At 37.1% G+C, this 13,504-nt stretch overlaps 1 protein-coding gene across 9 annotated transcripts in view; it reads left to right on the top strand.

Moving 5' to 3' along the window:
• The window catches only part of LOC149782375 (uncharacterized), a 63,968-nt gene that overhangs the window by 12,973 nt on the left and 37,491 nt on the right, over window positions 1–13,504 (top strand). For all 9 annotated transcript variants that reach the window (XM_089933758.1, XM_089933756.1, XM_089933755.1 and 6 more), the window contains 4 exons: window positions 597–734; window positions 6,289–6,475; window positions 8,921–9,006; window positions 12,552–12,624. In XM_089933758.1, the coding sequence (XP_089789884.1) occupies window positions 597–734; window positions 6,289–6,475; window positions 8,921–9,006; window positions 12,552–12,624 (484 nt within the window). The remainder of the gene's footprint in view (window positions 1–596; window positions 735–6,288; window positions 6,476–8,920; window positions 9,007–12,551; window positions 12,625–13,504) is intronic.

A 13,504-nucleotide genomic window follows, 5' to 3' on the forward strand; every position in this document is an offset into this window, starting at 1 on the left:
TCAGACATACAACCAGTATTTGCCCTCGGAATTATCCTTAGCCACAGGGGTATAGATTACAGGCCCTTGGAACTATCCTTACCCCTAGTGGCTGAGATTGAAGTGGTGAGACCAAATGGGAGACTGCAGATACATGTGTTTACTTTCTCTAGTTAAGATACCAATATTAAACATTAGTGCTTGATTGTATATGAAGCTAATCAATTTAGAATCACAATCTGAATCTTGTGGTGGGAATGATGGGATAGGATAGGGAATGATGGTATAGGATAGGGAATGATGGAACAGGATAGGGAATGATGGGATAGGATAGGGAATGATGGGATAGGATAGGGAATGATGGGATAGGATAGGGATGATGGGTTAGGATAGGGAATGATGGGATAGGATGGGGAATGATGGGTTAGGATGGGGAATGATGGGTTAGGATAGGGAATGATGGGATAGGATAGGGAATGTTGGGTTAGGATAGGGAATGATGGGTTAGGATAGGGAATTAATGATTGTTGAATGAGCAAAGGCATGGCTTCTTAATTCCTGTAGAATTATTATTCCTTTATCTTTTTATTATTTTTATTTTATTCTTTGCTGATTAGGATTTGAAGCTGTACCATGCACAGAGAATGAAGCAAAGGACAGCATAAGGAAGTGTCTGATTGGTCAATATCAGCCAGATGAGACAAACTCTAGCAGTTCACCCATGTGCATTGCAGAACCTCAGTGTACAGAGGAGGGTAAGAATTATACTCATCTATGCCTTGATAAATCATAAGATGAGAAAATTCATCTCATTCAGGACTTGAAAAGCATCAGATAAGAAAGGATCAACTTATCCAGGCCTTGAAAATCATAAGATGAGAAATATCAGAATATAAATTTACAACCATAATATTTATCTATTCGTGCAGCAAAAACTAACATCCTTACCGGCCCTATATTCAAGCCATGGCTAAAACTGTAAACACACTACCCCCCACCACTAACACCCACCCCCATCCATGCCACAATAACTATAAATATAAAGGCTTATTGCTTCAGAATCACAAAGTCCATGAATTAGTGTAAATGCACCATGGCTATTGTCTGTGACATGCCCTTTCTATCCTGGAGATTTCAGTGAGAAATCTGTCTGTCCAGCCATGCCTTTTGAGCGAATGGTACCAGTGATATCCAGACCATTTTCTATAATCGCCAACAGCTTGTGAGGCTACAGCCAGGATTGTTAGGGTTAATGACCATGGCCAACTCTTTGATGGAATTGGCCAGTCTACTCTTGATGCAACATGTTGCATGTGTGCGATCCACATCACTCCTACATTATCATACCCTCCCTTTCTTGACGACCCTGTTCAGGTCACCATTGCTTTGGAGGAAGAATAAAGGAAGCAGGCATCTCAGGAACTGCCCCTTCACCTCGCCGCTCAACCCACTCTGGCATTTGGACCAGTCAGTTGCCATCATTGTAAAGGCATGTTAAGCAACCTCAAGACAGGGGATCTCAACAGTCATATGTGCATAAACATGAATCGCTAGGATGCAATCATACAGTGGTGGTATGAAACCAATTTTCAAGGTCACTGGACCTTTCCTATTCCTTCAGAGGGGGAGAGTGGCTAATCCATGTCATTCAGATGGGCTAAAGGTTTTGTTCATCAACATTTCCCTCTCCCCTCTTCATGAATACACCATCAGATTGTGGAACTTGTGCAAAGGGCATAATCCCAGCATTTTACTTTTTGGAATGCAAACAGCTGCTTGAGGCCCACCACTAACTCACTCAATTCAGGATGGAGACAGTGAGTTCAATCCACCTATATGTCAGACAGGGCGAGTATGCTGTCAGTCTTGATTTGACAGATACCCACTTTCTGGTCACTATCCGCCCCATCACTAGTAAGTTTCTCCACTTGACCTGTGTGTTCTGATTTAACATTTTCTACTTGGGTGCAACAGTCTCCATATCAACATACAAATCAGACACGTTCCCGTCAGCATCAGTGTCTTGGCCGAGAATCAATCCAGAGGTATTCAGGTCCTTCACATTGAATGGTCTCTCCATCAGTCAGTCTTCATTCAGATTTTCAGACTTTGAGGGCATCCAGGGTTCAAACTCTTGGTGACGAGGTGGATTCAAAAGCTACCCACCTTGATCATTCCAGTTCCAGACCCAAAAGTTTGGGCTGTTTCTTTAAAAATAAATTTGCAAGAAATGTTCCTTACATGGAGTAATAGTAAGTATTAACTTGAGTTTACATACAGTTTCATTTATGTTTCCTTTAAAATTAATGTAATAATGCACCTTGAAAAACTTGATTTTGAACCTTGAAAAAGCCTTGAAAATTTTTAAAGAAATATGCTACTAACCCTGAAGATATCTCGTTAAGGATCCCTTTGAACTTCTAGCCTAAACTTCACTAAAGTCAATATCATACTGATCATGTTTCCTGATCAAAATATGGTTGGTTTCAGCGTGGAAATTATTCAAGTATTGTGACAGTTTATAACTTTGAGCAGTAACCATGTCCACTACCATATCTCATTAAACAATGCATCTGAGAGTCGGCATGTATTAGTAATGTCATTGACATTGTGCAACAAAACAAACCTATTATCCCCGAGGCATTTACCACAGATTAAGCATATGGTAGCTATTGTACAACACTCTACTGCTAACAAACCACTTTGCTTTACAAGCAACTAAACAACAGTAGTATATAAACTGTGGCTGCCAATTACTTCTAAAACATCTGTCAAAGAAATCCCACAAATTATATTGTTTTACAATTATTCACGCTGACTCATATATTGCCCTGATATTTACCCTTCCTAAGCGTGCTCGCAACAAACCCCTATGGAGCCTCTCGCTATTGTTCCTTTAAGACTATCTTACATGTATTTCTGCTCTCTATCAAAATGTTTGTCATATATACATTCATTATCGTAATTCTTTTATTTTTTACGTAGATTCTTTTCATATTTACACTGAAACAAGCTAGCGTGCTTTTGTATGATACCGTAGAGTTTAATTATTACTGATTAGCTGAGGGTTAAAGACTGGAGATTACTAATATGGCAGTTCTTTTGGAAAATACACATACCACCATGGCTCAAATAACACGTATAGCTGCATTTTCTGGTGGATGGACATCTGTCAAATAGATGTCAAGTACGTTAAAACATGTTTTTCATTCATTATCCTAGCACTTAAGTTAGAAAAAAATATTTGTTTCACTTCACGACAGCACAAATCTTATGAACCATGTGGCATCATTAGGCATGTGATCTCATCTTCGGCAATCGACAGAAACAATAAATACTGGAAATCGAGGGAAAAAGCGTTAAAAATTTCAGACTTGGACCTTGGCCCATAGATAAGCCGATCCTCCTTCTTCCAGGCCTTATTTGTTCCTAAATGTTTCGACTTATACGTGAGTATATACGGTAAGTCAATATCATACTGATCATGTTTCCTGATAGCTTTAGTTACTACATGCAGGGTAAGTCATTATCATACTGATCATGTTTCCTGATAGCTTTAGTTACTACATGCAGGGTAAGTCATTATCATACTGACCATGTTTCCTGATAACTTTAGCTACAGCATGCAGGGTAAGTCATTATCATACTGACCATGTTTCCTGATAGCTTTAGTTACTACATGCAGGGTAAGTCATTATCATACTGACCATGTTTCCTGATAGCTTTAGTTACTACATGCAGGGTAAGTCATTATCATACTGACCATGTTTCCTGATAACTTTAGCTACAGCATGCAGGGTAAGTCACTATCATACTGATCATGTTTCCTGATAGCTTTAGTTACTACATGCAGGGTAAGTCATTATCATACTGATCATGTTTCCTGATAGCTTTAGCTACTGCATGCAGGGTAAGTCACTATCATACTGATCATGTTTCCTGATAGCTTTAGCTACTGCATGCAGGGTAAGTCACTATCATACTGATCATGTTTCCTGATAGCTTTAGCTACTGCATGCAGGGTAAGTCACTATCATACTGATCATGTTTCCTGGTAGCTTTAGCTACTGCATGCAGGGTAAGTCAATATCATACTGATCATGTTTCCTGATAGCTTTAGCTACTACATGCAGGGTAAGTCACTATCATACTGATCATGTTTCCTGATAGCTTTAGCTACTACATGTAGGGTAAGTCACTATCATACAGATCATGTTTCCTGATAGCTTTAGCTACTACATGTAGGGTAAGTCACTATCATACAGATCATGTTTCCTGATAGCTTTAGCTACTACATGCAGGGTAAGAGAGCTGCATGCCCTTTTATGTCGATCAGAATTCCCTTCAGTTCAGATTGGAGGGTTCAGTGGTTCTCATGATACCATCTGACATGGTAACTCATTCATTCATCACTTTCTCACTCTCTTCCATAGCCAGGTCAAGAACAGCAGCCATGCAAGATCGTATTCACACTCTCAAGCACTAGCTCAAAGCACACAGAAGACAAGTCATGGCATATGCAAATTTTGCTTCTTCCTTCTGGTGTGAGCTGGAACACAGGATATCACCCTTCAAGCCCTTTCTTTGGGACTAAAGATGGTCATATGCTTGGTGTGCTCTAACGTCTAACCAGATCAGAGTTGCCTCAACATAGATTACTGCTCATAACTTTAAAGCAATCTCTGTGAACCTAGTGTTTTGAGCACAATGCTCTAACCAGAGGTATCATAGAAGCTGTTGGCTGGCAGGCAGATCTAGCCTTCTTGAGCCTCCATTTCAGAGATTTGGCATTGCATAGGTATCCTAGAATCTGGTGGGTCCAGTGGTGGCAGCACAGAAGGCCACCCGACCCGACTGGCGCAATCAACACAGCCTGTTAGCTTTGCTGGATTTGCTGATGAAATTGTTTAGGTAAGAAAATTTCAATAATCATCTTCTTAACCTTATCTTAGGGTCACAGGTCACAGGTCAAGTTACCCAAGGTTTTGTTGCTTATGTAGTTAGGAGAACAGGTTATTGTTTTCATGGGGATATCAGCTTTTCTTCCCTTGAAGGATACTTGAGTTAGGAGTTGGGTGCTCAGCATACCCTCCTCCTATTACTTATTCTCCTAATGTGATGTGATTGGAGAACGTATTCGAAGGAGAAGGCATATTTTGAAGTAAATTATGTTTTTCTGAGAATGCTTATGCAATCACATTACTCAAACACCCTTGCAAGTACCCCACCATGCATGCATCCTTGTTAGTATCTTGTGCAGCTATAAACTGGTGACACTGGTGGTATCAAAGGGAGGTAGTGGTAAGTGTTATTGCCCTTTGTCTATGATATTGGTGTGAAAAGAGTAAGTATTCTCAGAGAAATTTAATTTACTTTAAAAAAAAATCTTTGTTTAGGTATTTAGAAAATGCATTTTATGAGTAATTGTGGTGTTTGAAGTTTTTAGTTTACCTGAAATTACTGCAGTGCAAAAATGCTATGAATTCCAAGCAGGGAAAAATGGATTTTTGTTATTATTTTTACGTGGTAATTCCTCGGTATGTAAATAAATAGCTCCTGATAACACAAGTAATGAGTTTCTAAGAGTTATATTTGTGATTTAATTTATGCATTGGCTTAGTCATTTGTACACATTGTTATGTTGTCCAACATCGAATAATAAATTCTCCTTGCTCTTTGATTTCCATTTACAAACTTGCTTTTGATCTGATCCTTTTTTCTACATACCCATAGCTTTTGATCTGACCAATTTCATTTCATATGTACTCCATTGTGGTCAGCTTGGGCATTTTTTGATCTGACCAATTTCATTTCGTATGTACTCCATTGTGGTCAACTTGGGCATTTTTTGATCTGACCAATTTCATTTCATATGTACTCCATTGTGGTCAACTTGGGCATTTTTTGATCTGACCAATTTCATTTTGTATGTACTCCATTGTGGTCAACTTGGACATTTTTTCATCAGTGTCAGCATACCCACATTTGATATCCAATATTTGTTCTATCTAACTAAACTTGCATGGTGTAATGTCACTCTTTTTCACCAGACAAAATAAATTATCTCAAACAAATCATACATTTTTTCTTAATTATGAATTTGAGAAAAAAAAGAATTTTATGCTGGAAAATTAAAAGGATTACATTTTTGCATAGTTTACCATAATCATGTGTCTTTGTATAGGATTTTCTTGTTTTGATTGCTTGACTTTAAATACATAGGGATGTTAATTAATGAATGGATTAGTTATCCTAGGAAAACTGGAACTCCATGTGATGTTTTCTATGTCTACTTTGTTATTATTATAGGAATCAAGAAAGACTCGAAATGCATTGATGGTTACTGTTGGACAGTTTGTATCTGCAGTTTAGAGCTTGGAAAATGTGGACTGGACCCTTCAAACTGCCTTGATATTAAATACATCAGGTGTATAGGGAAGGTTCTTCAAGACTGTTCTTGTGCACCCCCAGTAAACACTACCACATTAATGACCAGGTAAAATTACCCTTAGCTAATACTAGCACAGTACAGACCAGGTAGTTACCCTTAGTTAATGCTAGCACATTACAGACCAGGTAAAGTTACCCTTAGTTAATACTAGCACATTACAGACCAGATAAAGTTACCCATAGTTAATACTAGCACATTACAGACCAGGTAAAGTTACCCTTAGTTAATACTAGCACAGTACAGACCAGGTAGTTACCCTTAGTTAATACTAGCACATTACAGACCAGGTAAAGTTACCCTTAGTTAATACTAGTACAGTACAGACCAGGTAGTTACCCTTAGTTAATACTAGCACATTACAGACCAGGTAGTTACCCTTAGTTAATACTACACATTACAGACCAGGTAAAGTTACCCATAGTTAATACTAGCACATTACCAACTGTGTAAAGTTACTCCTAGCTATACTAGCACATTACAGACCATGTTAAGTTACCCCTAGTTATTACTAGCACATTACAGACCAGGTAAAGTTACCCCTAACTATTACTAGCACATTACCGACTGTGTAAAGTTACCCCTAGCTAATACTAGCACATTACAGACCAGGTAAAGTTACCCCTAGCTAATACTAGCACATTACAGACCAGGTAAAGTTACCCCTAGTTAATACTAGCACATTACCAACCATGTAAAGTTACCCTTTGTTAATACTAGCACATTACATACCAGGTAAAGTTACCCTTTGTTAATACTAGTACAGTACTGACCAGGTAAATTTACCCCTAGTTAATACTAGCACATTACAGACCAGGTAAAGTTACCCTTAGTTAATACTAGCACATTGCTGTCCAGCAAAGCTATATATACACACCAGTCTAGTATATTGCCTACCAGGTAAAGTTACCCTAAGTTAATACTAGCACATTGCTGACCAGCAAAGCTATATATACACACCACTAGTATATTGCCTACCAGGTAAAGTTACCCCTAGCTAATACTAGCACATTGCTGACCAGCAAAGCTATATATACACACCACTAGTATATTGCCTACCAGGTAAAGTTACCCCTAGCTAATACTAGCACATTACAGACCAGGTAAAGTTACCCCTAGTTAATACTAGCACATTACCAACCATGTAAAGTTACCCTTAGTTAATACTAGCACATTACATACCAGGTAAAGTTACCCTTTGTTAATACTAGTACAGTACTGACCAGGTAAATTTACCCCTAGTTAATACTAGCACATTACAGACCAGGTAAAGTTACCCTTAGTTAATACTAGCACATTGCTGACCAGCAAAGCTATATATACACACCACTAGTATATTGCCTACCAGGTAAAGTTAGCCCTTGATGTAACAAGCATATTACCATAAGATAAGGTTACCACAGTACTGTAGTATTCTCTCCCCTTCCTGTTTGATTTGGTCTTCTCTGCTGATTTTAAAAACAATGGGTATCAAGGATGATACAAAATGCATTAAACGTGGTCATTTTATTCATTGATTTATAAGTTCTAAAATGATTGTTGCTAGGGGATCCCAAACACTGTTAGCATTTTGTGGTTTGTCTTTGATACTTTCAATAATTCCATGAATTTTGGAGTTATATCTTTTTGAACATGCATACACATTAGTTCCTCCTGTTTTTTTCTTTAATTTGCTTAGAAATATTATAGCTTGACATTGCAAATATTAAATGCAGATGACACAGGTTATACCAAAATAGACTGTTCTAGAAACCAGAAATGGACAACAAGCAGTATGTCTTCATGTTTACATTGGGAACATACATCTCCACTGAAACCCCAATAAGTTGACAGTGTCAGGGACCCATCAATCATCTTAGAAATTATAAATGAAATGACTAAGTTTTGTGCAATTTTTTTACACTTGATGCTTTTCATTTTTAAAATCAGTTGTGGGGTTCCAGGAGGGCATGCTAATACTATAGATATTGCTGGCATGTTCCCTGTCAGGTAAATGTTATACTATAGATATTGCTGGCATGTTACCTGTCAACTAAATGTTACCTTACAAGTTTTGTCTTACATGTAATATGAATCTTAGTGGTGATATATTTGTCGTTCATGGTTGTACTCCTGAAATACATAAATAATTGAGAACTTATTTAGATCAAAGGATTGTGTACAGTCAAGCTATGATCAGACACCTTTAAATAATGGACACCTGACCCAAGAGAGCAACATTCCAAAATTTCTTCCATGATTTCACTTATATATTGAAATTTCCCACAAACGACTCTGCTGCCTCCACACCAAAATTGTATGGTCCCTAATTTAGTTTGAACAATACGTTTTACTATTTTAATGAGTGTGTTAAGACATTTTTATACACTTACTTCAAAGTGATGTTCATTTAGATCATGTTATACTGAGTGTGTAAAGACATTGTTAAACACTTTTTTTTCAGATCATGTTTGGTCAATAATAATTGTTAATTGTTTACAAATTGTACTTCAGCCCGCCAACAAGAAGCAGTTCCAGCACTATTTTCAAAACCATCAACCCAGGTTGGACAGCAAAGACTTTATTACCAAAACCAACAGGTAAACCATGGACTGATATGTGGAAAAATTGGATGAAAATACAGATCAGTAGTAATGTTAACAGGCCAATTCCTGGAATCAATGTTCTCTTCTTTTCATTGGAAGTAGGAGATTATTATTTCTAAATGAAGCAGGCAGGTGATGATGGTGATACAATTAAACTGGATTTGAACATCCACTGTTCATTTATGACTGTCATGGACTGCATGACTTTATTAAAGAAATGCAACTAGTGGCCATGATTGTTGGATAAAATAAGCATTTTGATACTGCTGTAAATGACTGCATCACAATAACATACTAAAACTGCTAACCTTTATTTAATACACTGTAACCATGATTATTGAATAGTCAACATGCATTTCCTGTAGACATCAATGTTAAGTTTGAGAAAGTAGAACTTTTGTGCACTAGTTTACTCAGAATACAACACATTTACTTTTTCAGTGAAATTAGCACAAAGTTTTTAAAGAAACAAAATTAAGTTCTTTTTTGCTGAATCTTTTTAGATATGTGTCCCTAAAGGGAGATACCTTTATAATCACATTTAATCAAGAGTCTTACCCTGGGTAAGCAAAAACTCAGAATTGTATCCATGCACAGACAGAATCTGTCTTGAAGTTGAATGCACTCATAACAGTCTTGGAAAATTAAGGAAGAAAAATTCCATGTTGATAATACAGTCAATGGCTTGGAACTTGAACTGTTAAGTATGGTATATAGTGTTCCCCACTTCACGACTGGTACCCTGCTCAGTGTATCTAGCATTCTCCACTTAAAGACTGGTACCCTGCTCAGTGTGTCCAGTATTCCCCACTTAAAGACTGGTACCCTGCTCAGTTATTAAATGTTGGATAGTGGTCTGAGTCCTATTCCAAATATGACATTTTTAATATTTCACAATATTTAAGAATATTTCAAACTGTGCAAAACCATTTGTGTCTCACAGTCAATGTTTAAACACTTTTTCTGTCCTCCATTTGTTCAAAAAGATATAAACCACAGGATGCTGCTCCCAGTATGAATTTGGTTTCTCATGTCTTTTATTAGCTAGGGTATGAAACTACATGCAATATGGCAAACAGAAAACCCATCTTGAAGATCTTGTATTTGGTCCTAACTGAAAGTTGGACCAATTTGACAGCCAAATATGGCCACCACGGCAAACAGAAAACCCATCTTGAAGATCTTGTATTTGGTCCTAACTGAAAGTTGGACCAATTTGACATCCAAATATGGCCACCACGGCAGCGATCCCAAAAAATCTTCTCACAGAAAAAATTGTTTTATTGACATGGAGTTTTCACTGAAATGTTTCTTACTATGTCTATTTGGTCCTGAATAACAAAATGGTTCCCCTCTAACATCCATTCTGGCTGCCACAGTCACAATGTTGGAAATCTTGTTATCACTGCTACAGAATGCACAGTTATATTTACATGTGGAAACAATTTAAAGACTTGTGATGTTAACTTGATACTAAACACAAATGGTGCATATCTAATATCCAACAGGGTCACCAAATCTTGCTGTCAATCTTCTAAACAAATGCAATAACTACATACATTTTTTTTATCTCAAAGACTTTTATTGTATTTTACTAAAAACATCCTGACATTGTATTTTACTAAAAGACTTCCTAACATTGTATTTTACTAAATGACTTCCTGACATTGTATGCTACTAAAAGACTTCTTACCACTAGTTAGGCCTAAAGACAATGGTGACAATCTGGCTAACAATATGCCAATATGGTGGCTCTCAGGAGAACTTCATTATAGCTTCCTGTGCCTCTTATAAATGGATAACTTTTAGCATGGGTCTTTCACAGAAATACTTTTTATGACATATAGTTTGTCCTAAATGTAAATATTGCCAATTTGATCTCCAGTATGGCTGCCATGATATACATATTGAAAGTCTGTTAGTTACTTCTTAACTCAGGGGTGAAGCTGGTTATCATTGCTTACAACCAGACCTAGTTTAGAAAGGGGTGAAGCTGGTTATCATTGCTTACAACTAGACCTAATTTAGAAAGGGGTCAAGCTGGTTATCATTGCTTACAACCAGACCTAGTTTAGAAAGGGGTGAAGCTGGTTATCATTGCTTACAACCAGACCTAGTTTAGAAAGGGGTCAAGCTGGTTATCAGTGCTTACAACTAGACCTAGTTTAGAAAGGGGTGAAGCTGGTTATCATTGCTTACAACTAGACCTAGTTTAGAAAGGGGTCAAGCTGGTTATTATTGCTTACAACCAGACCTAGTTTAGAAAGGGGTGAAGCTGGTTATCATTGCTTACAACCAGACCTAGTTTAGAAAGGGGTGAAGCTGGTTATCATTGCTTACAACCAGACCTAGTTTAGAAAGGGGTCAAGCTGGTTATCATTGCTTACAACCAGACCTAGTTTAGAAAGGGGTCAAGCTGGTTATCATTGCTTACAACCAGACCTAGTTTAGAAAGGGGTGAAGCTGGTTATTATTGCTTACATTTTTGTAATTCATTGAGCTTATGAAAAATGTGATTTTGTACAAGTGAATTTGGAGCGGACATTGTATTTAGTTGCTTTCCAATTAACAAGATGATAGTTACCTGTCTCACTGTTTTAGGTCAAAGGCATGGCCCAGTTTGTATCACTTTGGAGGCATCCCCTGTGAGCACAGCATTTGGAAATAAACTTTTAAAAAGTTTTTATAATATTGAAGTTAAAACTTTCTTCCATCACTTTAAAATTATTTTCTCTCTATAGATATATTTTTAGAAATTAATAATGCACATGGTCCTTGCGAGTGCTGGGCCTGATTGAGCCAATTTGTACAATTAGCATAAGGCCGGCCCTGATTGGTAAATATGTATTCTGTATTTATAAAAAGTCTGGTCAAAACCACTAATTTATACACAGCATGAGTAAGTGATATCATTATTTACTGTGTAATTAATATGCTATATTTCATGTCACTCTTAATGTTATGTTAAGTTAACTTATGGACATGATAAATAAATATTACTGTATCAATTTTTCAATTCATGTACACCTCCTTGGCAGTTAGAAAGAGAAAATAGTCTTTCTTGTCTTGGCTTCCTGCAAATTCATTTTGGCAATTATAAACATGAGTAACTTTGAATATCTCTTTTAAAAATATACTTATTGTAGATTTAACCAAACTTAGCCTTGGTTATATCTTGACCTTGTGTTAGACAAGTCACTGAATGTATTTCTATTCAGGTTAAAGATCAAAGGTCATGACAAAGATTTCTTTGTATACAATAAGCATCTTGTGACTGTGATTATACATTAAAAAAAATAGTTGTTTCTAAATTTGGCATGTTGGTGTTTCTCAAGAATATCAGAGATGGTCTCATTGTGCTAGTTATAAAGAAGAAATGGACTTGTTTTGGGATTCCAGAAGATCCTTTTTTCCAATTAGGGACTGTTAATCCAAGTTAAGGAATTATATTATCATTTGTTTATTCCCAGTTTTGATTATAAATTGTAAAATGAAAAAACAAACAAAAATCAAGGCTGTTATATTGTTTGCTTTTGCAGATACAACAAAGAATACTGACAAGATTGGTGCTACAAAGGATGGAACTGACACAGAAGCCAAAGGAAATGAAGTGTATGAATACAGTCTGTATTGTGTCAATCAAAACAAATCCTTATTTGATTTTTAGTTCCTCAGCTTTAGGTTGAATATATTATTATGTGACATTACCTGTCTGTCTGTCTGTCCATGTGGTTTTCCTTTTCTACACAATGCCTTCAGATTTACAATTACAATTGTTTACCAATGCCAACTTTTCTAGTTAATAAAAGAAAGAAGGCCATGGATTTTGGAGTCAAAAGGTCAAAATAGGTCATGTATTTCCACTCACTAACATTGGTTTTATATCACAGACCAGGACCATTCCGTTGGCCTAATGGTTAGAGCATCCATTACAGATGCAAAAGGTCTTGGGTTTGAACCACTGCCGAATCATACCAAAGGCTTGTTGTTATTGTAGGGTTTAACACCATTTTTCAGCGCACAATAGGCTATACATGGTGCCCAGTATTAATGATGGAGGAAGAACCCAGGAAAACCAAGGAAAGAACAACCAACCCATGAGAAGCTCCTGGCAAGCTTTCTCACATACCCACATTAGCCAAATCCAAGACTCGAACCCACGCAGACAGAGGTGACATGGCAGTGATCCGTAACAGAGAGCACTTTAGACCAATCAGCCACTCAGGGCCCCTCTAAAGACTTGTAAAAATGGTACTAACAGCTGCCTTGCTTGGCAGTCAGCATTAAGAGGTTAGTGATAGGACTGGTCTGCCTGGTGTCAGGATAATGTGACTGGGTGGGACATCATGGTACATATCGTACTAGACATCACTATAAACTGACACACTGCATACATCATAGTGATATGACTGAAAAATTGTTAAAGCTACATTAAAATTGAAAATCACACACACACACACAAATTAAATGAAACCTGAACAAAACTTTTGCT

The sequence above is a fragment of the Sinohyriopsis cumingii genome, chromosome 15 (assembly GCF_028554795.1).
Source record: "Sinohyriopsis cumingii isolate HCF-2022 chromosome 15, ASM2855479v2, whole genome shotgun sequence".
Classification (NCBI taxonomy): domain Eukaryota; kingdom Metazoa; phylum Mollusca; class Bivalvia; order Unionida; family Unionidae; genus Sinohyriopsis; species Sinohyriopsis cumingii.